General features: G+C 36.2%; 1 protein-coding gene across 1 annotated transcript; it reads right to left on the reverse strand.

The window, feature by feature from the left end:
- Nucleotides 1–536: 536 nt before the first annotated feature.
- LOC128214791 (transmembrane protein 214-B-like) lies at nt 537–24713 on the reverse strand. Its single transcript, XM_052921437.1, has 13 exons — nt 24546–24713; nt 18029–18249; nt 17658–17811; nt 17176–17390; nt 16735–16922; nt 15296–15434; nt 7589–7693; nt 6903–7154; nt 6432–6549; nt 6145–6241; nt 2187–2322; nt 1606–1757; nt 537–1426 (listed from the first exon to the last, which is right to left on the reverse strand). Exons 1-13 carry the CDS (start codon nt 24670–24672, stop codon nt 1312–1314), a joined length of 2019 nt encoding a protein of 672 aa, XP_052777397.1. The 5' UTR covers nt 24673–24713; the 3' UTR covers nt 537–1311.
- Between the last annotated feature and the right edge of the window lie 1087 nt (nt 24714–25800).

Here is a 25800-nt window from a genome sequence, read left to right on the forward strand (position 1 = left end):
AATCATTGCGCTCTTAACAGAACGCCCAGCGACGGAGTTTGTATTGTGCATGCTCAAATTGCGGCCCTAGTGTGACAAGGGTTTAACAAGAGTTATACAATTACATTATATCAAAGAACACGGAGAGTAGCACAAGCTAGGATGAGTTGCCTCCCTTATTACAATCGGAAACGAGTGACAATGCCCCCTTTTCACAGTGAAAACAAATGTTTGAACATTTACAAAGAATAATAAATGTTAACTGCTTTTCCCAGTACATATACAGATTATAATAGAGATGGATATTTATATTTCGAATATGTCCTTCTATTTGTCATCTATACTTAATTAACATTGACATATCAAATAATTTCAATTGTAGTGTCTGTGTACTAAAAGTATATTATTTGCGTAGATGCAATGCGCATGTTGTCACACGCTGAAGTGGCCTGGGATATTTAATAAAGTGTACTTAACTTGAAACAACGATGCCGACGGTTGGGCGAGTAGCTTAGCCCACCATATATTTCGAATAGTCAAGCTAACAACTAACTAACTTAAATGCTGTCAACTTTATTTTATATTGAATACATGTATAAATATGAATCATCAATTGCATTGAATTCTTTTCTCCCACCAGGTGGGTTTAACAAATATCTTTAAAACTTTGGCAACAAACATGGAACACAATGTGAGATATTGAAAGAAAACCAGTCAGAACGTAGGTGTGGCAACTCTACTTTTTACAAACGGACAGATAAAGAGTATTAATTGATTTGAAAAAAAAATAGGGAAAACGGAAACTTTTACTCTCCAACAGTTATCTTAATTCCTTCAGGTATCAATAGGAAACAATGTCATTATTCCTACACCCACATACAATCACCATTAATATAAATAACTGAGGCTGTTAGGAACAACAAGAACACAAAACTAAACAATATTTCACAAATATCAGACAATATTACAAAAATCCTTTAGTAAGTAACATTATTATTTCTTTCAGATCACATTTATCGAACATCAAATATGCCTACAATCTGTGTATCCAAAACTATTCTTCTATGACCATTTTAATTTACAAGAATTTCAGAAAAAAACTAAACTTTTTTTTCTTCAAATTTTGAACAACTTCAACAAAGATTTTGTGCCCACAACAAAGGGTAAGACTAGTGGTGTAGTGTGACAATGTGCAAACAGCAGTAACAACAATGTTACCTTGCAACATTGGCAAAGCTGAGTAGACCAATGACAGACACTGCTTTTAACAAAAACATATGAACGCAGATTGCTTGCATATTTAACATATATACTCCTTGTATGCTTGAGTGATTACGTCTTCACCCACCACTGCTGACACCACTGGAAAGCGGACAATGTTAAATTCTGCACCTTAGAAGCTGACCAGGAAACATTTTCCTGTATATTCTTTGATGAAAAATCACCTCTGGAAAAAATAATCAATGATATGATTATAGTATGTAGAAACAATAAGCTCTAAAGGAATTGAATTGGATCTCAAATTTAAGAACTAAATAGTTTAACATTTGTGTCTTTATGTGCCACATTCTGAACCATATCTGGAGTGCAAATTACTTACAATAGAAATGAAATGTTTGAACTTACTGTAAAACATTAGTGTCTACCCAATGGTAGACATATATGTAGAGGTTTGCTATGTGACCCTGGACCCAGTAGGTATAATCCAGGATGAAATCCCAGCAGAGATGGATGTAAATCCCCAGCTGATCCCACATTTCTGGGGCCAGGCCATACACCTGAAACACCAGATAGAAAATTGTCAGGGGTAGTCACTCTGCAATAGACTTAACATGGAAATAATACATGTATGATCTCTCTTATGTTAATCTAAAAGTAGAAACACCTGCAGAGAAATTGTCTTTCTTGGAACATCGGGAGAATGTTTGAGTAGTATTTAACAAAGGCTTGGAGTAGTATGTATGTAACAAAGCTAGCAGTTTTCAAGTAGATGATCAAGTAAATGCCATAACAATTACAGTTGTAAAAAATATTGCGAACTGTAACCAAATACGGAAGATCATACAGTACACATAGTCAATAAAACTGCCTTCCCAAAACTATAGAGTAAGAAATAGTAATAACAAGAACAAGATAATGAACTATGAAAACAATGTCTTGAGAAAATCACATTTTTAAATCAGCAATTACAGACTTTAAAGCCATACCTTGTTGAGTGCCTGTTGCCTGTTTTCCCTGGTAGCCTCTTCAAGCCTGCCCAAGTACTCGCCTGCCCTTGTCACAACTGGAGCACCAGCAGCCCGGGCCTGGCTCATGTAAACAGGAACATTTACCTGCAGCCAGCTGAAATAACAAACACAGATCAATTGCCAGTTAATTGTACGCCCGTGCCTGGAATAAACATCAAACTAGAGCTGTCACAGGAGTGACGAATATCCCCCTAAGTCCGCCTGGACACAGGAATTGCAAACTATTTCTTTGAAAAAGGACATAACTCCAAGATTATTGTACACTGCATTTCCACTTATCATGCTTAACCAAAGTGTGTTGTTTAATTAAAATTTAGAAGCCACCCTTCTGACAAGAGAAAGTGAAAAAGAGCATTTACTCTGTAGTAAGCTAAAATAGAGTTATTGTGCTTGTACAATGCACTTTTTCATCTAAACCATTGTATGAAGTATAATTCAATTTCATCCAGAAGTTTTCAAGTTATGCTCCAGGCAAGAAAAAGTAACAAAGTGCACTAACTTTGTAATACAGTTATGGTTCTTGGACACTGCACTTCCTCTCATTGTGCTTTACCATTGTATGAAGTTAGGGCCAGGTTTTCAATGATTGGCAGAACTTCAACCCTTTGTTGTGGAATTCAGTTTCAAACAAGAGATGGTTGTCAAACATTATGCCCCCCCCCCCCCCCCTGAGCGCCATGTTGTCAGGATTATATGGACAATTGAATGAAATATGCATGGACCGAAATGACAGCTGATTTGTTGCTGTTTTAAGATTATGACCATTAAAGTGTGAGGATAAAGTGTGTTATGACCGTCATGACCTTTGACTCTATGAACTCAAAATCCAGAGTCATTAGCTGGTCACCAGAAACCTAAATGTCAAGTTTGAGGGCCATGGGTGCAGGCATTGTCAAGTTATCAAAAGACAAGTTTTTTTCGTTCAAGGTCACTGTGACCTTGACCTTTGACCCGATGACCCCTTAAATCATCTACAAGTCAGATGCAACTCCAAGTCAAGTTTGAAGGCCATGGGTTCAGGCATTGTTGAGTTATCACTCGGACAACCTTTTACCATTCAAGATCACTGTGACCTTGACCTTTGGCTCTATGAATCCTAAAATCAATAAGGGTGATCTACTGGTCAGGCTTAACATCCATGTCAAGTTTAATGATCATAGGTTCAGGCATTGTCGAGATATCATTGGGGGAAGATTTGTTAACTTTTTTGCATTAAAGGTTACTGTGACATTGACCTTGGCCTGATGACCCCCAAAGTTGATAGGGGTCATCTACTTGGCAGGCCCAACCTTCATGTCAAGTTTGATGACCATAGGTCCAAGAATTGTCGAGTTTGCTTTCAAGGTCACTGTGACCTTGACCTTTGACCCCTAAAATCAATAGGGGTCATCTACTGGTCAGGCCCAACCTCCATGTCAAGTTTGAGGGCCATGGGTGCAGGCATTGTTGAGTTATCACTTAGACAACCTTTTATCATTCAAGGTCACTGTGACCTTGACCTTTGGCCCAATGACCCCTAAAATTAATAGGGACCATCTTCTGGCCAGGCTCAACCTCCAAATCAAGTTTGAGGGCCATGAGCCATTGTCAAGTTATCACTCGGATAACCTTTTGCCATTTCAGGTCTCTGTGACCTTGACCTTTGGCCCAATGACCCCTTAAATCAATAGGGACCATCTTCTGGCCAGGCCCAACCTCCAAGTCAAGTTTGAGGGCCATGGGTGCAGGCATTGTCGAGTTATCACTCGGACAATCTTTTACCATTCCAGGTCACTGTGACCTTGACCTTTGGCCTGATGACCCCCAAAAACCATAGGGGTCATCTCCTGGTCAGGCCAATTCTCCAAGTCAAGTTTGAGGGCCATGGGTGCAGGCATTGTTGAGTTATCAATCGGACAACCTTTTACCATTCAAGGTCACTGTGACCTTGACCTTTGGCCCAATGACCCCCCAAAACGATAGGGGTCATCTACTGGTCAGGCCCAACCTCCAAGTCAAGTTTGAGGGCCATGGGTGCAGGCATTGTTGAGTTATCACTCGAACAACCTTTTACCATTCAAGGTCACTGTGACCTTGACCTTTGACCCATTGAGCCCAAAAAACAATAGGGGTCAGTTACTGGTCAGGCCCAACCTCCAAGTCAAGTTTGAGGGCCATGGGTGCAGGCATTGTCACGTTATCACTCGGACAACCTTTTACCATTCAAGGTCACTGTGACCTTGACCTTTGGCCTGATGACCCCCAAAAACAATAGGGGTCATCTACTGGTCAGGCCCAACCTCCATGTCAAGTTTGAGGGCCATGGGTGCAGGCATTGTTGAGTTATCACTCGGACAAGCTTTAAAATTATTTTACCATTAAAGGTCACTGTGACCTTGACCTTTGACCCGATGACCCCCAAAATCAATAGGGGTCATCTTCTGGTCAGGCCCAACCTTCATGTGAAGTTTGATGACCATACGTCCAGGAATTGTTGAGTTATCACTCGGACAAGCTTTGGTCTACCGACGGACCGACCGACCGACATACCGACATGCCTGTGCAAAGCAATATACCCCTCTTCTTCGAAGGGGGGCATAATAAAAAGATATATTTTTAGTAACAGTGACCTTAACCTTCCCCCTAGCTGCCCTAAACACATTCCCATGAAAGTCCTCCATAAACTCTTCCTCCATAATTATCAAGTTTGGCACAAAATGTCAATGCTATCTAAAGTTATTCAGTACCAAACAGTTATCAATTTTTAGTAACAGTGACCTTGACCCTAGGGGCCCAAAACGCAATCCCATGAAAGATCTAAAAAAAACTCTTCTTATAATCCAAGTTTGGTCATAATATGTCAACCCTTACTTATGTATTCAGTACTGACTATTTTTCTATTTGTAGCAACAGTGACCTTGACCATGACTCTAAGGGTCCCAAACACAATCATATGAGAGGTCTCTATAAACTTGCCATATTTACTTAACTTTCTTTATATACTCAGTTTGGTCGCAATATGTCAACCCAATACCAACCATTTTTTTATTTATAGTAACAGAGACCTTGACCTTTATCATAGGGGCCCCAAACACAATACATTGAAAGGTCTCTCTTTCTTTATACCTAGTTTGGTAACTATGTGTGAAACCTCACTAAATGCTCCACAACAAATATCAAAAGATATAACAAAAAATATAAAAAATAAGGTATGAGCCACTACATTATGCCTTATTCAAAATAGCAAGTCTGCAAAGCTGGTTCAGACAAAAAAAATTCAAACATTCCCAATTTAAGTATACCAAACCTGTGAATCCCGGGGAATGGCCAGTAATGACCCCAGGGGCATAATTTGAACAAACATTCTCAAGCAATTATATTAAGATGGATGCGCGAACACACAAAAAGATTTTCAAACATTTCCCAATTTAAGTATACCAAACCTGTGATCCCTGGGGCATGACACCACTGGCATAATTTGAACAAACATTCACAACCAATTGTGTTTAGATGGATGCGCGAATGACAGACACTTTGGCCAATAGAACCAAAAAATGGCCTTTGACTTTTCAACAAGAACAAGGGAGAGTTATTCACAAAATCAACTGCAGAACCAAAACGCAAGTTGTCTCCCTTTAATCCTAGACTTGACTTTACATGTCAACTTGGCTAAAAATAGAATTGCTCATGTAGAGTTGGCTAAAAATAGCATTTTTTTAAACTTTCAAGGCCCATAATCTAGGCATGCAAGGGCTGATCTGGCTGGTTATCGAAAGGAACCAAGCTCTGATGGATATCTAAATACTGTACAAGTTTCATCGAGATACAATCAAAACTGAAGACTGTATCGTGTTCACAAGCAATTGTTTACAAAGGCACGCACATAATACAAACTTTAATACATTGAGGCAGTGATGGTGTTGAAAAGGTATCTCACCTTGCAGCCATAGAAGTGTAGGTATACAGGTGATCCCAGGCCTGCTCTAGCACCCCCAACACCCCATACATCTCCAGGAACTGAACTGTCTTAGACTCTGTAATAGTCACAAACAATATGTCACTAACAAATTAGCTGTCTGGAGTGTCATACAATTATTCTGTCTTGAAATGATCACAAAAATTTCTAAATTATATAAACCATTTATATTCTCTCACTTGAACTTAAAACTAAGTTTATAAACTCTTATTCAAGAGGTAACAGCCTGTATTTCCTCTCTGTCTAACCTTTCAGAGTCTTGCTTGACATGATGTCATAAGCCACCACACCTATCACCATGGTAACCAAGGCAAGCATCACCCAGCGCCACGGAAATCGAGGCTTAGATAGCTTCTTTAAGAAATCCTGCAAGAGAACATAAAACAAAATATTAATATAAGCACTGTTTTAATTCTCTTCAATTAGGACAAAGTAAGTTTGAAAATGTTGCATCCCTGTACTAGGAAGATAATCTTTACCTACAGAAATGGTTATTTTGTATTCATTTTCAACAAGGTGCACTTTTCCTAACCATTTTGAAGTCGTACTTGCTTGTTTTTCATACTGGAATAGAGTATTATTTTGTATTCATTTTCAACAAGGTGCACTTTTCCTAACCGTTTTGAAGTTGTACATGCTTGTTTTTCATACTGGAATAGAGTAAAGTACAAGAAATGTTAGCCTGAAAGGCAAAGCCCGTCCAAGCAAACTCCACCTACTTCACACAATGTGTTCATGGCAGCCAGCTCATCAGCACTCTTGTTGCCTGTCGTCTCCTCATTGGTTCGGAGAAATGTCATCAGTGCCTGCTGTAAAATTTTCCCATCTACACGAGCACGCAGTTTCTCCCAGTTATCAGAGAGATGGAGCAGCAGCAGGCGTGACTGGGTCATGTGCTTCTGGTATAGCTGACACCACATGGGGAAACACTGCTGATCCACCGACAGGCACTCAACCATGCTCGACAAAACCTGCAAGGCAACAACAATACAAATTGATGGAAACTATAAGGACAAGCCAGGTACACAACAAGCCTTAAACTAACAACTAAAACCCTATAATAGTTGATAACTTTAAAATGTGCTTCCTTCTTCTGGGCTTTTCAGTTGAAATATCAATGAATAGTTGATAACTTTAAAATGTGCTTCCTTCTTCTGGGCTTTTCAGTTGAAATATCAATTTCATAACTTAATGCTCTAAAAGATTTCAGTTTCTCTGTTGCTTAATAAATGTAACGAATCAGTCGCTAGTCCAGGTTCAAACTGTTTGAAATAATGCCACAAAAATGAGGCTATGAAAGGGGAGTTTGACAAGAACCACAGTGTTACAATGTATAGTAAACACCTCATATAAAGCCATTTGCTTTTGAGTACAAAACAAGAGTCGGGGATTAACAATTGCTTACCTCTGCTCGCAGCTGTTTTGAGGTGTCAGACTTTGCCCTGACCAGGTAGGATGGGAAAAAATTCCGTAGGGTCGTACTTTTGTTCTTCGATCCCTGGGCCAGCGTCTGAAAATAGGCAATATGCAGATTATATAGAATGCAAACAGTCAATGTGCAGATTATATAGAATGCAAACAGTCAATATGCAGATTATATAGAATGCAAACAGTCAATGTGCAGATTATATAGAATGCAAACAGTCAATGTGCAGATCATATACCGTATATAGAATGCAAATGTGCAGATTATTCAGGTGTTAAAGGTAAAACAAATATCCAATTTTTTATTTCAATAAAAGTTACTGTGTGATGAAAACTAAAAATACATGTATTGAAAGTGTTCCAGTTGGCCTTCACCATGCACCTTAGATTTACATATAATATCAACGTACATGGGTCATAGAAGCATGTTACATGAATATGTATTTAAGATTAAAAACTTTATTGTTCACTAGTTTCATTGTTAGGTGACGGGCAGTATCATATATATAAGTAAAGGTATTTTTATGAACTTTTTTACTTTGGACATTATTCTTCACTCTAGGTATTTAAATATTCACACTACTTATTTGAAATTATTTTTGTAAAATAGGTAGTAAATAAATCTTGTTGGTGCATAAAACTTGTTGTAACCTTCTCTTTCTCGCCCGCATTATTTGGTTGTAACCATCAGAGGAGGCTTCTTGTTTGCCTTTCTGAAAGGCCTAATTCATAAAACCTTTCCAAGCAAATACATGTGTATCACATGACACAATGCTTAAATAACATGTTAAGAACATTTGACAAAATTAGAAACTTAAATTCAAGGATGATGTCTACACAGCATGAAGTTGTAAAGCAGATTGTATTAAGCGCTGGTATTACAAGAGTTCCAACATCACAATCTTATGTTCTTAATGCAAAATGATATATTTGATCCCTATTAACCTTTTCTTACACCATGTTATGAAGGCAGATGTAAACACTTGGAGCCTATCCTTTCTGCGTGAGACCAATCCAAATATAATCACGTTAAGCTGGAGGTGAAGTATTTGCAATGACAACATGGCACAGTTATGTTTGTTGCTTGTGACGCTATCACTTAAAATGACCAATGTACCTTTTTCTTTTCTCTTATGTAATGGATTTTTTTTCCAAAATGGTCAAGTTATATAAACTGGTCACATGTATAATATGATATTGTGCAATACTGTCACCATTGTGTTGACGAACAATAAATGCTGCCAGACATGGAACTGATATCAAAACGTATTTCTTTTATTTCATATTTATTTGCACATGAGGGTCAAACGCATGTTACTTTATGTTTCATAATTCAATGGAGATATTTCCAAAGAAGGTAAACTATATTTATCATTATAAGTACCACTTTCTTGGGGTTGAAAATTAAATGTGCTGATACATGTTAGCCTTATAGGACCTGCAGTGGAAGAGGAAGAAACTGATTAAAATGATTTTTTTAAGAGATGTACCAACATCCACTGAACAGAAATGGCTCAACTATCTGAACTGTGTTAGTCAATGTTAAGCAATGCCTTGAAATAGTAAAGCACCTGAAAAAGAAAAGTGACTCATAACTGTTATGAAAAGAATTGAGAACAGACAGCCAATCCAATCTGGATACTTACAAATACCACAAACCAATATGGAACATTCGGTTGTATTAAAGATATATTTTCTAAACAGGACAAGAATTCCTCGAAACGCTTCATTCATATGTCGAAAGTGCTTTCACTATGCTTCTCACTATCTACCATTCAGCGACACACATTAAGGAGACTGACAGCAGTCCCATAAAGCAGTATGGTAAACCATCCATTCAAACATTTCGCATATGTCATCCATCAGAAATGCATGTCTTTGATCTATTTTAAGCCAATCCGCCTGAGCTTACAAACATGATCTTAAATGTTCTTTTCAATTAAGTAAAATTAAAAACAAACTCCAACAACATACTTAATTATGAATGGTTATGAAAAGTTGATATTTTTCTGTTTACATAAGGCACTCGGCATGAAGGCAGCGGGGGGGATTCCACTTACTGAATGAAACAGTGGGAAGCATCTGTCATGTGAGAAGCTCAGGTCTGATTAGCAGTAATAAGCTTGTATAAGCAGCAGACATGATTCAATACATATTTCCAAGAGTTAACATAAACATGGGAGCACATCTGTGACACAGTTCCCGTGGCACTGTCTCAAACAGTGCCAGAATAACCAGCAGGCAGAATGGCATTCTCATTCATCAGAGGGTTGATAATGATTAACTTAACCTCTGATTCAATTTCTGCCAAATCAAGTGCATTTTCCTCATATCATAGTCGACCAATCAAAACGCTCGTTTAGCATACTAAACTACTGATCACAGACCATTGATTCACTGTTTTGCCGCTAATTTATTTTTTCATTAATTTTGTAAAGTTAATTAAGCACTCTGTTTTGATACAATTATGAGTTTTTGTAGCAAATATATTTTTTAGAAATTTACATTTAAAACACAAGGCATTCAGGTACTTCATTTCATTATTCACAAATAATTTAATGAAGTAATTATTTTGGTACGTTCGGGATAGGGTACGAATGTCACACTCAGCTATGCTGTTATTTACTTGTCTCTGGCTAAATAATTTTCAATATGCTTACATTTAAGAACCAAATGACATTTAAATCACTGTTCTTGATGAAAACTTTACCAATACATAATGGGGGTTGAGAAATTAACTCGGAAATTGATCTGATAAAAAATGGCGATATCGCCAATTTTTTAAAGTCATAAACAGGAGAAAAATACTGTAAGTAAACACTTCATAAAGCAAAAAAAGAAGATATTTTTTTGTTTACAAATCATTTTTTTATCATGAACATTTCACTAAAACCAATCAAATATTTGTTGATACGTCATGTTATTGATTTTCTTAGTGCCACCTTGCCATGGCCTCAGATGGCTATGACCGCCTGCTTCAAAAGCAACAATGTTTAAAACGTCTTGCATTGTTTGTTCAATAAATATATCAATTACTTTTTAACTTCATTAATGCTTGACAAGATTTTTCATAATTTTGTCACCTTTTCAATCTCAGTTTAACGAACTTATATCATTTAATGGGTGTACATTCTGACTGGTTAACTTTCAATAGCTCCGCCTACTGGCGACGTTTTGGTACTTGGATGACACGGCCCAATTATCGGATTAGGAGATTACCAAGTTTTATGAATGGCTAATTGCGATGTTTTGACTAATGTGACAGTGGCCAAATACTCGCTGATTGACAGATTTACAATGTGCTAAAATTTTCGGCGAAGGCAGTGTTGCTTTGATGATACAAATGGGCAAAGTCTGGGAATTTTAGGCGACCACTTCGCCCAAGTCGCCCCCTCGCAAGAGCCCTGGTAATAACGTAAATGACTGGTTATTAGACGCAGTTTTTTTCCTCAGATTTCGATGTAAAAAAATGCCTGCGTCCAATAACCAGTAACGAGCGTTTGTTTAGACTTATGTAGAAAGGGATGTTACTTGCGTCATATCGAGTGAGTATATACGGGTTAAAACGGCAATTGAAGATCTGGATACGATAAATCGTAAGACGTTTATAATTTAACAAAAAATATTGTACAATTAAAATTATTCAATATTATTTTGAATATAACATTAATTAAACATGCATATAAAGAAGCAAAGCTGTGCACTGTCAAAATATTTTTTGTCAGTTGTACGATAAGGTGTGAAAAACTCGCACTGCCTTTAAGCTGTTTAACATACCAATACTACAAAATGTTGCAATAATGGTCTTGTTTTTTCATGCTTTGCCACGTTCTTTATTCTTTTCTGTAGGTGTTGACATTTTGAGAACAAACCCGTACAATATAAGGTTTTTGCATTACTAAACTTTTCATTATCGACAGGTTAACGGTTACGATATACTGTCAGAAAGAAATCTTACAGATTGTCAAAAAAGGTACTTTTCAGTGCCATCCAGATACAAATTTTAAATAATTTGTTATGTTTTAATGAAACGAATAAACAATGAAACATTTTGCTTTGTATTAGAATTGTATGGTTTTAAAAATAACCATTGCCATTTTCATGAAAAAAAGTTTTTTATCACTGTCATCAAACATGGTGACTGATCGCGGCAGACGATTTTGACATTTTTTCTATGCGTCCTTTAACCCAAAACATAGATTTAAAGTTTTTTCTCAGATTTTCCTGGATTTTTTTGCCTGCGTCTTATACCCCCTATCATCTTATGCCCAGTCATTTATGGTACTTTAAAAGCGAACAAGTCAACCATTAAATATTTAAATAAAGTTAATAAACATAAAATAAATCTAAAGAAATAAATATAAGATGCACATATTTCTCAATTGTGTATGTTATAATGCAATAGTTTTAAGGTCAATATGATTTATTTTTTTTCGGGAAAATACGGGGATGGACAAAATTGTGCGAATGTTCTTCAGGGATGCAGCTGTGGAGACTGGTATATTAAAGTTGACACAATTAATTGTTCACACTCTCTTATGATCATGTGGTATACACACACTGCATTTCTTGAAATACATATGTGATATAAAAAAGTAAATGAGGAGATAATCGCCAACTTATAATCAATCAAGCATATTAACTTATGAAAAGCCCGAAAAATTTGTCAAAACCAATAAATGAGATACTCTCAATGTCCTCTCGCATGTCATAAACAATGGACCAATATAATTTGCCATGCAGACATGATACATGGTCATAGAGGGGCCATAAATCAATATCCCGCATTCCAAAACATCAATCCAATTAAGGCTACTTATTAAACGGAAATGTACATTTGAAAATACACATAACGCACTTTCAATTTCCTTGGATCTAAATTATTCAGATAAATTGAGATTCATGTATGTTTTATATCGAACGACAGATGTATACCATATATATCTGTCACTTCTTGATACTTATGTTACAAGGGTTTTCAAATATACCTTAAAAAGGATCAAAATGTAAATGACAAATGAACATTAAAAAATATCAAATGAAATATTTTCTTATTATTGTAACAGGAACATGAAAAATATATATTTGTAATAAATAAGCTACATTGGTCTGAATATTCTTCTTCTCCTATATAGATTCTCTATGAGCCTTATGGATGTTCACGGCAATTTTTCATCCTTGCTGCTATATTAGAATTTCAATGGATTAATTGAATATTTAAGTACAAAATTTGCGGTTAACCTGTCATTAATCATCATACAAGAAGTATGAAGAGCTTGACTCTTGACTCATGTCGGTTGTCTTCAAGATTCATAATTTTAATTGTGTTTGTTAAGGCTCTTTTTCATTGGTTATAGTCAATCACCACGGTTGCTAACTCCAAGAGAATCTATCTATAGAAAACAGCGAAACATCTATGACTGACTGTAATTTTCGCTGTTTTCACTAAGAACCGGGGCGATTGAACAAGAGAGTGGTACGCATAGCATCATCACTCTGGTGAACGAGAATGGTGGCATGTCCAAAGAACGACCAGCAATAGAAAAGCAAGTTACAATTGTTTCTTATATAAGCATTCTTTTGGTTCCATACAAGGTACGTTTTGTAAGAAGTAACAATATTAAAGGGCCTAGACACAAAATAATACAAATGCAAGTAAAAAAGAAAATTGTCATAAGCTTACATAAAATTGATATTGTTGTGTAAAACACATTGAATCTTACTTACTGATATATCACATAGCTCAAGACACATGCATCTTGCGTTGGTATATTTATCTGTACTCATTATGTGACTTATGAGTGTTGCGTTTATTCTTTTTATCATGTAAAATGCAGTTTTATCAGCCTCAAACTAGCTCATGTTTTCTGCAGATTTTGGGACCATCTGGTGTCTTGTCCCTTTTAAGTCGCTTGTCACTGGTGACAAATTGTAAAAAAAACCACAAAAGTGGTGACAATAATATATATATAATTAATATTTTCCACAAATGCATTATTTAGTAAGTACTACAGTAAAACTGCGATTGCTCGAGGACACTGGGGACCGAGCCAAAACCTCGAGGGAACCGGTGTTTCGAACGACCCAAACTTCAATTTCCAGTCTGTTATGAAATATCTTTCAGTGTATTTAAAGTTTGAAGTCGTCAAACCGACATTTTACTACGGCACTGATTATGTGTTGTGTTGTGGAAATCGCTTAAATGTTCAAAGGCTATCGTTTACTAAATGTATACTAAATGTAAAAGAAATATCAATAAATGAATAAATAGAAATGTTTTCACAATATTGCCATATTGCAAAGCAAAATGACAAGAAGGAATTCTTTTCAGAGATTCCAATGTTGAATCGATAGGGTACAAAATGGTGGTGGTTATTCACATTTTATTACTCATTTACATTTCTCACAATTTACCCTAGTCATTAACTTCTCATAACTATCTTCTCAAATGCCCTTATCAACTATCATCGGTCATGGGTAAACAGTAAAAACGGTTTTTCACATCTTATCAAATTGCCTTTAAACTGTCATTGAAATTTTTACAACTTGCGAAAATTTTAACACGTAGCAATTGTTTATTTTGGAACATGCGTTCAGGAAAAAGTGTGAAATTATGACCTCGATCGAGCCATAAGGTTTTGTGCATGATTTGTGTACTTGGGACCGACCATATTGCTCGACTTCTCAACATATTAAGGTTTCGATGCAGCGCAGGTACATATTATATGAAAATAGAAGGAAATATGTTCGGGACTAAGCTCTGACCTCGAGGGACCGCCAGTTCTTGAACGACCATAGTTTCACTGTATATGGTTAATCACTCAAAATGTATGTTTGTTATACATGTATATGTATTGATTTTAAATAAGAGTGTCACTTTAAGTGGATGATATAATGTGAGAATATGGGCAATGCGAGTTAAACAGAAATACAGATAACTGCTTTAATAAAGTCAATTTCCTTTTGTGTTATCAGTGATCAATGTGTGTGTGGCATCGTCCATTTATAATACAAAACAATAACCATAATATTTTTATTATATTTTACTGTGACATAGCATGTTTTGCAGATTTATTTGGTGATGTTTATTCAGATTATGCTAATTTTCACCATCTTGATGCATGTGCATTATATACAGAAATATCTACCTATCTTATTGAAGTGGTCAACAAAATGTTTAAAAAAAAACAATGATCAATTTCTTGCAACTTTCTCTATTTGTCTAAACATCAATAGGGATCTTCCAACCCAAGTTTTAGGACCATAGAGCAACAAACAAGTGAAGACTTCAAGGTCAACTAAACCATTGCCCTCACCTTGCAGGAAATGACCAACCTCCCAACCAATAATGAGGACCATAGGCCCAGGCAAACTCTAGCTGTCAAACAGATTAGCCTTTTGTGTTTAGGGTCAACATGACTGTAACCTTAGACCTACTGTCCTTAAAATAAATAGGAGTCATCTGCTGGGCATGAAAAATAGCCCTACCAAGTTAAAGAACCTTATATCCTAGCAATCTATTGGAAAAGGTTTGGTCTACCGACCAACATGTGCAAAGCAATAACGAGCATGACATTGTTGATCTTTGTGCTAATTGGACCTCTTGTTATTGACATGGCAATTAGTTTTTACAGTTGAACACAACAACCTTTTAATGTCCAATATAATGCACAGCAAACCCAATTACCTTAATCTGAGGGTAGAGAGCTAGCACGCGTTTTTGTATGTCGGAAGGCAGCATGGATCCGTACGAAAGGTCATGGATCGTGAAGAACTCCTTCAGTGTTATCACCCCTTGGCCAGATTCCAGCTTACCAGCATGTAACCTGCAAAATCCATACAACATGAAATTGCCGAACCACAGTTCAATAAAGGAATGAAAGTTGAGGTGTAAATAGAGCTGCATGAGATCAATTGGTGGGGTTTTATGTTTATATTAGGGATGGCAACAAGTAGTAAAATGGTACTCGAGTACTCGGACAATCTTCCGATCGAGTACTAGGGTACTCGATTACTCAGATAACTTAAATTGGTTTTCGGGAAAGAAAAGTTTGTGTATACATGTGTCGGTCAGGTACATTGTGCGTTGGTCGTAATATTGGACATTTCATCTTTAAATAATACTGTCATTATGTAACTTAACAGAGAAATGAATAAAACAAAAACAAATATTGTTTCATGCTTTTAATTTGTCATTTTCATTTCATTTTATACGTATATATGCAGTACTTCAATATAAATGGAAAGTAAAACTCGGATCATATTCGAGCGTCGAGATGATCGAGACTACACTCAATAATGAACAACATTCAGAATTACAATAAACGGAAATTATTTATAAATTGTTTAGTTGTTTACTCTACGAAATACTATTTAGATTGACAGTTTAATACTAAAATATTGTTGTTTTCCTCATAAATATTCATTTTTCCATGATTAAGATATCCAGCAATCAATTGTGATGACCATTGCTAAAAATACGCCCATTTAGGAATCATTACACGTAACGGTTACTAATTCGCCCTGTCAATGTCCTTTGTTTGGTGAAAACACACTAATTGGTAAACAATACAATTCTGTAGGAGATGTACCGCTATCAAAACCTTGCTAATTGACATCAGTGCTATTTGCAAATTAGGGCCCTTTGTTTGCAGTTTTCAACTATCACAACTGTCAAATAATTTATTAGGGTCAATTGTGTACACAGTGGGGATTAGAGGGGCCGTAAATTGTCGGCTGGGTACCACAAAAGATCTTATACTTACGTCTGTTAATTGTGAATTTGGTGATTTTTTATAAAAATAAATAATATTTGTTCAAGTACTCGAGTAGTGATTTGATACTTGGGTACTCGGATGATTGATTGAGTACTCCAGTACTCGGGTACTCGTTGCCATCCCTAGTTTATACATATGGATTGGTCCGAGGACTAGAAATCTTAGACATCTTAGTTTTGTCATCAGATGTATGAATTATGAATAGTTTTGTTTGAGCATTTTTCAACATAACCTTTCATGAAACTATGATAAACCATGATATAGATATAGGATGTGTCACAAGTTATCATATTAGACAACAGTTACACTAAATTGAATTAAAAAGAGGTGGGAAATTATGTCAACCTACCTGAGGATTGTTTCCAGGTACTGCATACAGTAGCCACCCAGAGCCTTGTTGCCCAGGAGGGGACACATGAGGTCCAGCCACACACGGAGTCCGGCCTTAAGACTAGGATACCCGACCTGTCCCAGAGCCCACAAAACAGACAGGCAACGGTCTGGACGATTCTGACAGCTCCGTACTAGCTCTTGGTACTTGAAATTGTCATACGTTCATTATTATCAATGGTCTAGTTGATGTCTGCCTCAAGGCCCATAAAATTACCACTATGGAAAGGAAACGTAAATTTCTTTTTAGATTGAGAACAGAAAGTTTGCTGTTTTACTAAGTAGAACAAAATCCATGTAAAACACAGAAATTCATGCAAGTCTCAAGGTGAGTTTCAGATATTTTGACAAGTTTGACAAAAAAAAAATCTTCATAAATCAATTCCTCTGCATTGTTTACCTGTTGGAGCTTCGTGAGAACTGTGTCCGAGGATGTGCGGACAAGGAGCTGTATAAAGATCTTATAGCCGAACGTGGGTACTCCTGCCTGGCCTTCTTCCAGCATGGTGTTCACACAGAAATACAGAACATGGTCAAGAGTGGCTAGTGATCCTGCTGACATTGCTCCTGTCAACACACGTGTACATCCCTTCTTTAGAGATGATGCTGGGAAATCTGAACATTGGAAAACAGAACAAGTTTTAATACTCCCAATATATTTAAAGCACATAAGACTATGTTCATACCATAGATTTGATGGAATTTATTACATAACATGTTCGGATTCTTGTTTGAATTTTCAACATTTTTTTCCAACAGTAAATGTATTTACAGATAAATAAATGTTCAAACTGTTTTTTAATTGACATTAAAACAAATTGGTATCGTATGTTAACTATTTTTGCCATTTTTTCTTAAGAATTTGTAAGACTTTTAATTAACCGGTTGCATCTGGCTGAAGATGTTTATCGGACTCTATGCAGTTCTCAAGCTTCATGTTGAGAAAGGTGACCAGGTCCTTGAGCCAGAGGTCGGGCTTGTCAGGGAAGTGGCCTTTAGACTGCAGCAGAACTGATCGCAAATCCTCCTCTGAAACCTACATAACACAAAGTATTTAAAGTAACATGCAAAGGATACAATCAGCAAGCTAAAATACTAATTTGTGACAGCCTAGAAAACATTCTACCAGCCAATGTATTTCATCATTAAACAAGAAACTGTCAATAGCTTTGACAACTTCATAAATACTTCACAAAAACTCTTTCAGACTGTACTAAACATCAGACTACAAATTCCAAAAACTAGTATTTTACCTGTTTAATTGCCTCTTCAAATGGTTTCTTCTTCTGTGGCTGGTCCTTCTTGGTCTTTTGGACGTGTTTTTTCTTCATGCCACCATCAGAGATGCCCTTCCCATTAGGCTCCTTTCCAGCCTCAATCTTCTCAGCAAACTTTTCTTGCATTTTCTTCTCATAACGCTGCTGTTCCTTCTGCACAAAGGCATCATAGATTGTAGATGACTCTTGCATCGGGTCTACAAAACAAGTTAAATATTCAGAAATCAGTGTTTTTTCCACCTATTTGTGAATGAATTGATGCCAGGGCCCATCGAATTGTGAAAAAATAGTTTTCATTATAATATTGCAAAGCCAATAACAGTGCTCCAGCCGAGTTTTATAAGGGCAGGGTGGAGTTTTGAAAAGGGCAAGCTACATGAGTCGCATAGCGGCCAATAGAGTTGGGTGTGGTAGGGGTCCACCCCTCTTACAAGGGGGATTTTTTTTGGGGGGTAGGGGGAAAAAATGTTCGGTTTTAACACCCAATTTTCCTTCGTTTTCAGACACTAACAAAATGTTCTTCTTCTTCTTTAGTTAAAAAGAATCCAAATGAAGAAAAAACAAAGACAGGTAAAATTTGAAACAATCATAATGGCATAAATTCGCAAAAACAAATATTCAGAGGACGAATCTTAGTTTGGAACGGTATTGGGTACGAATGTTACATTCAGCCTGGCTGTTATTTAATTGACTTTGCTAAAATTATGTTTAATATGCTGATATTATAGAACCAAATGACCATAAAAAATCTTTGGCCTTGCTGAAAAAAAACACTAATTTAAAGTAAAACATTTATAAAATAACTGAAATCATTCTGACAAAATGGAGGTCTCGCCATTTTCTGACATGATCGTAGTTATGATAGACCTGTAAAAGTTACATAAAGCATCAAAATATTTTTGTGGGTTACAAAGAAATATTAATCATGAATATTTTACAATAAACTTTTAAAACATTTATTTAATAAGTGATGTATTTGATTGTCTTTGAGCGCCATCTTTCCAATATTTAAACATCTGCAGTGACATCTCTGCTTCAAATAAACAATATTCAAAATGGTGAGCCTGGTTTCTACAATATAATTTACAATTATTCTAAAAGGTTTAATAGTGCTTGACAACATTTTTCACCATCGCCTTTTTCCATCGCATTTTACGAACTATCATCATTTACTGAACGAGTTCACAATGTACATTCTGCTTGGCTGACGTGCAATAGCTCAATCTCCTAGCGATGTTTCACTAATTGGCTGTTACTCTACCTAATTATCGGGTAAGAAGATGACCGATTATGAATACACAGGTTATAATGCCATTACACAAATACACCATATTAAGGCTGTCATATGACACAGACAAGGCACACTGGAAGATGAAAGGGCACTATGGCCACGGACCTATAAAGCATGGATTGGCAACTGCCCCATATCGGTGAAACGATAAGAAATAATAATTTACCCACAATCCTTAGCGCGCGCTTGGCAAATATCTAAAAATTCCGCCAAATCTCCGATCGGTGATTAACGGCGATCTTCGGTTATTTCTGCCAACTCTGCTAATAATGCCTTGTTCGTTATAGATTTAATTATAATTAATAACTGTGATTTTAATCAGATTCCATTGGACTATTATCAACTCAAATAAAAGTACCGCGCATTTGAGTCAATTTTAATTAATTTTTTACTACATGTATATATTCGGCCGATGTCGGACGTCTCGAAAATGACCACACGGTAAGATCTCGGAATGAAATCCCGCTGCATGCGTGAGTTTGAGATTATCGCATTAACACAGATGAGATGAGAGTTGCCAATCCATGGTATGGCACATTTTCAGCAGTCAATGGGGTAGCATGGTGACACATAGCAAGAACATTATTATCGTAAGTATTGTGCAATATGTCTGAACTATGACAGCACATTAAGAGCCGTTGATCTTTCATGACGATTCTGACAGTAAAAAGGGCACTAATGGGATAGAAGGTGCTAATCGAGCAATTGTGAAAAAGGCACTACCCAAAAAGGGGACAGGATGGTAAGAAAAGGGGCAGGGACCCTAAAAAAAATGGCTAGCTGGAGCACTGAATAATATAGTTTGTTATAAAATGTATCATTACTTTAAAATCATGCCTTCAATGTTTACACCATGTATGTAAAATCCATAATATGCAGTACTGACTTACCGTGTCCACCTTTTCATGCCATTAGAACATGACTCTTTTAATGCCATTAGAATATGGCTATGCCCAATATTATATTTTTATTTAAATTTATTTTCTTCCATAAAAACAATATTCCAAAGGATGGTTAAAATTAGTGCAAATGTGCAAGCCCCGCACTTGTAAAATGCTTTCCTACCTTGCACATACTTTTTTTTATTTTATAGAGCCAGTTAAGAATTTAGTTATATTATGCACTCAGCTCTGTGTAGGCGATCTGGTGTAAGGATGTAATGAATCTGTTAGTTTCAATAACAGAGTCTTCTTTATACCTTATACTGGGTGAGTACCTAAATCGGTACAGTACCTTAATATGGAACACCCATTATAAAAGTATTTTTCCGATCAAGATCAGTTTATTTACGATTTTAATCAATAAAGACATTTGTCTTAGATACAAATTCGAAAGAACACGATTCCCGGTAAGTATTTCAAATACTGCTATCATTTAAAGTTTTTCATGTTCAAATGTCAATACATGGCACGCCGGGGAAAGACTCCATGCTTGCCACAATCACAGCATACTGCAGTGCTCCAGCTAGCCCGTTTTTCAATGGCGCAGCGCCCGTGCCCCTTTTCTTACCGCCCTGCCCCCTTTTTGAAACTGCCCTTTTCACAAATGCTCTATTAGCGCCAATTCTTCCTGTAGTGCCCTTTTTACAATTAAAATCATTATGAAAGATCGGCAGCCCTTAATCCACTGTCATAATTGAGACAAATTACGTAATACTTATGATAAGAGTGTTCCCGCTAGGTGTCACCTTGCCCCCATTGACTTCTTAAAATATGCCGTACTGCCCTTTCATCTTCCCATGTGCCTTGTCGAAGTCATATGACAGCTAATTGTGTATTTGTGTAGTGAGCAGACGACCTGTGTATTCATAATCGGTCATCTTCTAATCCAATAATTAGGAAGAGCCAAATAGGGAAACATCGGCAGGAGGCGGGGCTATTGAATGTCAGCCAATCAGAATATACATTTTGAACTCGTTCATTCAATTATGAAAGTTTGTAAAATGCGAAAAAAATGCAAAGGGATGGTGAACAAAGTTGTCAAGCATAATAAAATCTTTTTAAATAATTGTTAATTGTATTGTACAGAAGATTCTCGCCATTTTAATTAAACATTGTTGATTTGAAGCAGACGGTCACTGCCGATTTGTATTAAAATATAAGAAAGGTGGCGTTTACACAATCAAATACATCACCTTGTCAGTAAATGTTTTGAAAGTTTATTTGTAAAATATTCATGGTGAAAATTTCTTTGCAACCCACAAAAATATGTAGATGCTTTATGTAGCATTTACCTATCATGTCCACGTTCTTGTCAAATTTGCCGAAACCGCCATTTTGTCAGAACGATTTTCGGAGTTATTTTATCAATGTTCTATGATTTATAAGTGTTTTTTTTAAGCAAGGGCATTGATTTTTATTGTCATTTTATTCTAAAACATCAGCATATTAAACATTATTTGACAAAAGACAATTAAATAACAGCCAGGCGGAATGTAACATTCGTACCCAATCCCGATCGTACCAAACTAAGATTCGTCCCCTACATATTTGTTTTTTTGTGTATCTATTTATTTGATTGCTTCAAATGTTTAACTGTGTTTGTTTTTGTCTTCATTTTACATAATTTTTAGGAGACATATGTGACATTGCACTTAAGAAGATGCCAGACAAGTATGATCATACTACCATAGACAAAAAGACAATTTTTAATTTTGATATTAAAACACACCCTTCTAGATTTTGAGAAAAAAACAACACCATTTTGTTCAAGTCTGAAAATCATGGAAACTGATTTAAATTGAGTATGAAAACAAAACAAATTCAAGGGGGAGACCCCCCTCCCTCCAAAAAAAAACAACCCTTGTGACAGGGGTGCACCCCTCCCACAACCACCCCCAATCGCCCCTACACGACTCGTGTAGCTTGCCCTTTTCAGAACTCTACCCTGCCCTTTTCAAATCCTGGCTGGAGCACTGTACTGGTTCAGCCTGAATTTTACTGAAATCATCAAATTTTACGGACAAAAAAAACCAAGCTGGAAATAAATTATTAATGTACTTAAACAAATCATGGAGCAATAATTTTAAAAGAATACATAAAAATAAATAATGAATTAAAACTGTCCCATATTTAGGTACTCAGAGGACGAAAATGGCAGTCCTTAATTGTGCGGTTAATAAAGTACTTTTCAGGCAGATAGGTAGTATCTTGAACAATGCCATTTGTATCAACCAATTGGTCTTAAATCATAGTATGCTGATGGGAAATTTTGTAGTTGTGGTGCAATGGCTGTTCTGAAATTCAGCGTGTTGCTTCTTAGTAAAGAATACATAAGTGCTATGTTTGTTCAATAAATAATTTGATCTGATAGATCAATATCAGTAACAGTGACTGAGGAATATTTTTTCCCTTTGAGAAAATATGTGATTATCTGAAAACATATTAGATTTTCTTTAATTTTGGAGAGACAAAGACATTTTTATAGAAGCATTTAACTTTAAAAATATAATTTACCATCAGTGACTTTTCTAGCCTCAAGGTGCAAATTACTGCCTTCTAAAAAAGGCTCAGGGTTCCCGCTGGAGATCGCCATTGTCGCCATTTGCGAAAAATCGCAAGTGGCGACAACTTTTCAAATTTGGCGAATTTATGGCGACAACGATTGTTTTCTAAAATATTTTCTTAAAATGACGTAAGTGGTGCCCATGCGGCCTGCATGATAAATCGATTCTGTCACTGTCATAAATCAAGCGCATCTGCTGGTGCGACAACAAAAAATAATCCGATAATTAGGGCAAGCAGTCACGGCCCAGTCAACACCTCGCTAATTATTGCAGCATTTTATTGCTTTCACAGATAAACAAGGACATCCTTTAACTGTTATGTCTCTTATTAGCAAAACAATTTTAATATTTAGCTCAACAGCTTTGTTGTTGCGTAATTATCGTGTTAGTTTTAAAAATGCAAATCATAGAATTTTATGTTGTCGGAAAGTCATGTTATATGCAAATTTCGTAATGACGTTTACGCGCTAAAAATAGATTTGCTTTCGGATTTGTCGCAATTTGTAATGGCTATAAATGCAGCATTCCAAAAAGTGTCAAAAAGATTAACAGAAATCATTGGGTATGCTTACAAATAAGTAGAATTAAACCCAATTTGATAAGGCTTCTAATAATTTGGCTGGAGTAAAGAGTAGGTAGACGAATTTCTATTAGGAAAGTTATGGCCCTAGTTTGACAATGTATATTTGTTTGAGTTTCCATTTATTTTAAATTTATCTCATAATTTCACAATTTTATTCTTTAATGCTATGACACTATTGTATGCAGGCATTAGACTGAAATCAACATATTGATGTTTATGTCACATTTTTGCAATATTTTCATACTTTTTTTTATTTACTAGTCCATATACAATGTATTTTCTCAATAGAATAACAACTTGCCAATATCATGTGCTTCATTTACAACAAAATGTTCTGTTTTTGCACGACAATGTGCTAATTAAATGCAATTTAAGGCTCTTAAAATGCTTAAACCCCATGAGGCTTCAGGGGGCTTCGCCCCCTTGGCCCCCACAAGGGCGCTGCCCTGGACCCGTAAGGGGGGCTTTCGTGGCCCCCTTAACCCCTCCCCCCTGCGAAAAAGTGGCGACAACTTTTTAGAACCCAGGGGGAACCCTGAGGCTATTATACTGACTGAGCAAAAAGTGTGAACTTTCATTAATGCCAATTGAAAAATGCAATGCATTTCTTAAAAAATAAACAAATTCTTTATATACACCTATAGTTTAAATATCAATAAGCGTACACATTTAAAAGGACAAAAAATGAGTATTCGATTTAGACCTGCTATTTTCCATCCTTTTTGGTATTTTGATAAATGGTTCCCAATCAGTAAAGGTAAACCTTGGAGAAAAAGTGTGCCTGATGCGAGGCTCAAACCCACCACCGCCTGGAATACTAGCAAAGCGGTCTTACCAACTAAGCTTTCAGTGAAGCTGGTTCTTCCCCACACACAAGTTACAAATTAGGAAGTGCCTAGTTGAAAGTATTAAAAAAACTTATTGAAAATGAGTTCATCAAACATGGTGACGATAGGGAAACATGATGAGGCCCTGATCCAACCCTATAATTCTATGTGATATTTTTTATCTTAAATTTCATGTGTTTCGGAGTGAGTGCGGTAACACTAACAGCTGGCAAATAAAACACCCCACTCAATCACCGGTAATGAATGAAAGAGTAAATAAAATATACCTGCTGGAATTATTCTAGGCATATTTTCCATGAACTGTTTCTTTTGAGATTTCGTCAAAGGAGACCCTGAAGGCTTCCCTTTCTTTGTTGTTTTCCCAACAACGGACCAGTTTCCAGAACTTGCCATATTTTTCGCAATTTTTGAAGTTTTACCGGATGTGACGAATTTACACGATTACCGGAAGTAATATTTCACATCTAATTCAATCGGCGAAAACAGAATCGGTTTTGAAGTACGGTCGACGGTCAATCAAGTATGCATATCGCTTACAAGACTGGTACCCCTGTTCTCGTTTCTCCAAAAAAGAAACGAAGGGTACCAGTCTACATTCGAGCCTACAAACATTTCGTGATGATATTTGGACGGAATATTCTTCGTACTTTTATCGGGGTTTTTGAATTGCCAAAAAAACGACAATTCGTAATGTTTCTTTATAAAAGTGAAAAAAAAACATACCGTTAGTGTGTACATGACACAAATTCCAATTTGATACAAAGACATACTACAAGCAAATCAAATCTTCTTACTGGGAGAAGAATTTGTTATTGGCCCAAGCCTCGAATAAACGCTTATGGATATACTTTATAGAATGCAATAAATGCTCTTGAACAAAATTTGTCAAAATCCGAAAAATCTAATTTTTGGTTTAAAAAAAATAAACTTGATTCGGATTCCATCATTATGCACAATCATGAACTTTTAAACTACTTGCATTTATATTTCTAAATACCCCCTTCTTAAAAAGAGTGCTTTCTACGCCGCTCCATGTGGCACGCCCCAAATGCAAACTTATCGCTGATCATATGGCATTGTTTTTAAAGTTTATCATGTATTCGCTCGTTTTAGTGCAATCAATTTATCAACATGTATCAATGAACTTTTATAAATGCATCTTTGTTTCAAATTATAACAGTCTATGAAAGAAACACTTGAAATCTAAATTAAACTGGGCCGATTTACTACGCCGCCATTAATGAATGAAAATGAAAGTGTTAACAAAACATTTGCGGATAATCATTAAATAAAAACATATTTCTTAGAGTTTGTTTCATGATACAAGGGGGTTCAGTCACCCACTACTGTCAGAGACCAGTCTGACTCGCTTGAGCACAGGTCGACCAGGTAAAGAGTGAAGACCACGTGAGGTAGTGACAAATTTTGAGGCGTTGGTGGCGTAAAAAATAATCAGTTGATCTGTTAATTGTTCGGGAAGCTCGTATTACGTATAACAGCAACAAACAGTTCAAACAAATA

Source organism: Mya arenaria, chromosome 13 (assembly GCF_026914265.1).
Source record: "Mya arenaria isolate MELC-2E11 chromosome 13, ASM2691426v1".
In the NCBI taxonomy this organism is placed as follows: Eukaryota; Metazoa; Mollusca; class Bivalvia; order Myida; family Myidae; genus Mya; species Mya arenaria.

Excerpts from the sequence above, each read along its gene's own strand:
- LOC128214791 (XM_052921437.1), bottom strand. The coding sequence starts at position 24,672 with ATGGCAAGTTCTGGAAACTGGTCCGTTGTTGGGAAAACAACAAAGAAA. Across the intron at positions 18,250-24,545 it reads GCCTAGAATAATTCCAGCAG|ACCCGATGCAAGAGTCATCT; the intron begins GTATATTTTATT and ends CTTGTTTTGTAG. Across the intron at positions 6,242-6,431 it reads GTCAAGCAAGACTCTGAAAG|AGTCTAAGACAGTTCAGTTC; the intron begins GTTAGACAGAGA and ends TGACTATTACAG.